Source organism: Mobula hypostoma, chromosome 11 (genome assembly GCF_963921235.1).
Source record: "Mobula hypostoma chromosome 11, sMobHyp1.1, whole genome shotgun sequence".
Classification (NCBI taxonomy): Eukaryota; Metazoa; Chordata; class Chondrichthyes; order Myliobatiformes; family Myliobatidae; genus Mobula; species Mobula hypostoma.
The window spans coordinates 76,966,674-76,968,513 of NC_086107.1; the positions used below are offsets into that span (position 1 = coordinate 76,966,674).

Consider the following 1,840-nt stretch of genomic DNA (forward strand, 5'->3'; position numbering starts at 1 on the left):
TCTGTAGTGGGTGTATCCCAGTTCAAGTGCCCAGTGTATACAATCTCTCCCGGTCCCAATGCCCAGTGTCCAGTGTCTCCCAGTCTCCTGTGTACTTGGTGTATCCTGATCTTGTTTTAATGGGTTAATCAGACTGTTGAATGATCATTGAAGTCAGCTTGAAAGAACCATCTCAACAGCTGTCACATAAAGTCATGCTGTGGGACGTTGACATGACCTGGACGTTGACATGTTGGGAGACTCTGTTCTGGACGTTGGCATGTCCTGGACAGTGACCTGACCCAGATATTGACATACTGGGAGACTCTGTCCCGGACATTGGCATGACTCGCCGTTGACATGACCTGGATATTGACATGCTGGGAGACTCTGTCCCGGCCGTTGGCATGACTGTGCACTGATTAATTGCCATTTCAGTTACTACACAATGTGCTTGTGAATTACTGAGTTAATAGAAAGGTTTGTGGGTTGCACTAGATGCTCCAGAATACTATCTTTCATCTTCCTCCACCCAATTATTTTGCATTGTACTTGGAGATTCATACAAGGCTGATGTGTTTAGGGCACAAGGGTGAACACTTAGAAAGCTTAACTTTGGGGCAGTGCATTAGCACAGCTGGTAGTACTGCTGCCTTACAGGTCCTGTACTGGGTTCAGATCCGATGTCGGATTCCGACCGGGAACTGGGTTCAGATCCGGTGTGGGATTCTGACTGGGTACTGGGTTCCGATCAGGTGTGGGATTCAGACCGGGTACTGGGTTGAGATCCGGTGTTGGATTCAGACTGGGTACTGGGTTCAGATCCGGTGTCGGGTTCAGACCGGGAGCTGGATTCAGATCCGAGGTCAGATTCAGTTTGGGTACTGGGTTCTGGGTTCAGATCCGGTGTGGGATTCCGACTGGGTACTGGGTTAACATCTGGTGTCGGATTCAGACTGGGAACTGGGTTGGGATCTGGTGTCGGGTTCCGACCAGGTATTGGGTTCAGATCTGGTGTGGAATTCAGACCGGTTACTGGGTTCAGATCCGGTGTGGGATTCAGATCGGGTACTGGGTTCAGACCCGGTGTCCGGTTCAGACCGGGAACTGGATTCAGATCCGAGGCTGGATTCAGTCCGGGTAGTGGGTTTAGATCTGGCGTGGGGTTCCGACTGGGTACTGGGTTCAGATCCGGTGTGGGATTCCAACCAGGTACTGTGTTCACATCTGGTGTCGGGTTCAGACCGGGTACTGGGTTCAGATCCGGTGTGGGATTCCGACCGGGTACTGGGTTCAGATCCGATGTGGGATTCTGACCGGGTACTGGATTCAGATCCAGCGTGGGATTCCGACCAGGTACTGTGTTCACATCTGGTGTCGGGTTCAGACCGGGTACTGGGTTCAGATCCGGTATGGGATTCCGACCGGGTACTGGGTTCAGATCCGATGTGGGATTCCGACCGGGTACTGGGTTCAGATCCAGCGTGGGATTCCGACCAGGTACTGTGTTCACATCCGGTGTCGGGTTCAGACCGGGTACTGGGTTCAGAGCCAGTGTGGGATTCCGACCAGGTACTGTGTTCACATCCGGTGTTGGGTTCAGACCAGGTACTGGGTTCAGATCTGGTGTCAGGTTCAGGCCTGGTGCCATTCTCAGGTCTGGTGCTCTTTGAGTGAGGTTTGTATGCTCTCCTTCTAAATGAGCTCAGGGCACGTATTTCTGTCATCATCCCAAAGAAATGTGGGTTGATTGGTGCTGTAAATTTTTCTATAGAGTGTAAAGATAGAATCTGAGAGTAAAAATGTATTCATGCAGGGTTAGAGTAAATGTGGGCTTGATGGTCATATGGGTCAAAGTGCC

General features: G+C 51.2%; 1 protein-coding gene across 1 annotated transcript; it reads right to left on the reverse strand.

Moving 5' to 3' along the window:
• Positions 1 to 730: 730 nt before the first annotated feature.
• Positions 731 to 1,630, reverse strand: LOC134353479 (circumsporozoite protein-like). Its single transcript, XM_063061483.1, has one exon. The coding sequence runs from the start codon at positions 1,628 to 1,630 to the stop codon at positions 731 to 733; it is 900 nt and encodes a 299-aa protein (XP_062917553.1).
• Positions 1,631 to 1,840: the final 210 nt, after the last annotated feature.

Bases quoted from the DNA above. Each gene is read 5' to 3' on its own strand.
- LOC134353479 (XM_063061483.1), bottom strand. From the start codon at position 1,630: ATGGCACCAGGCCTGAACCTGACACCAGATCTGAACCCAGTACCTGGT.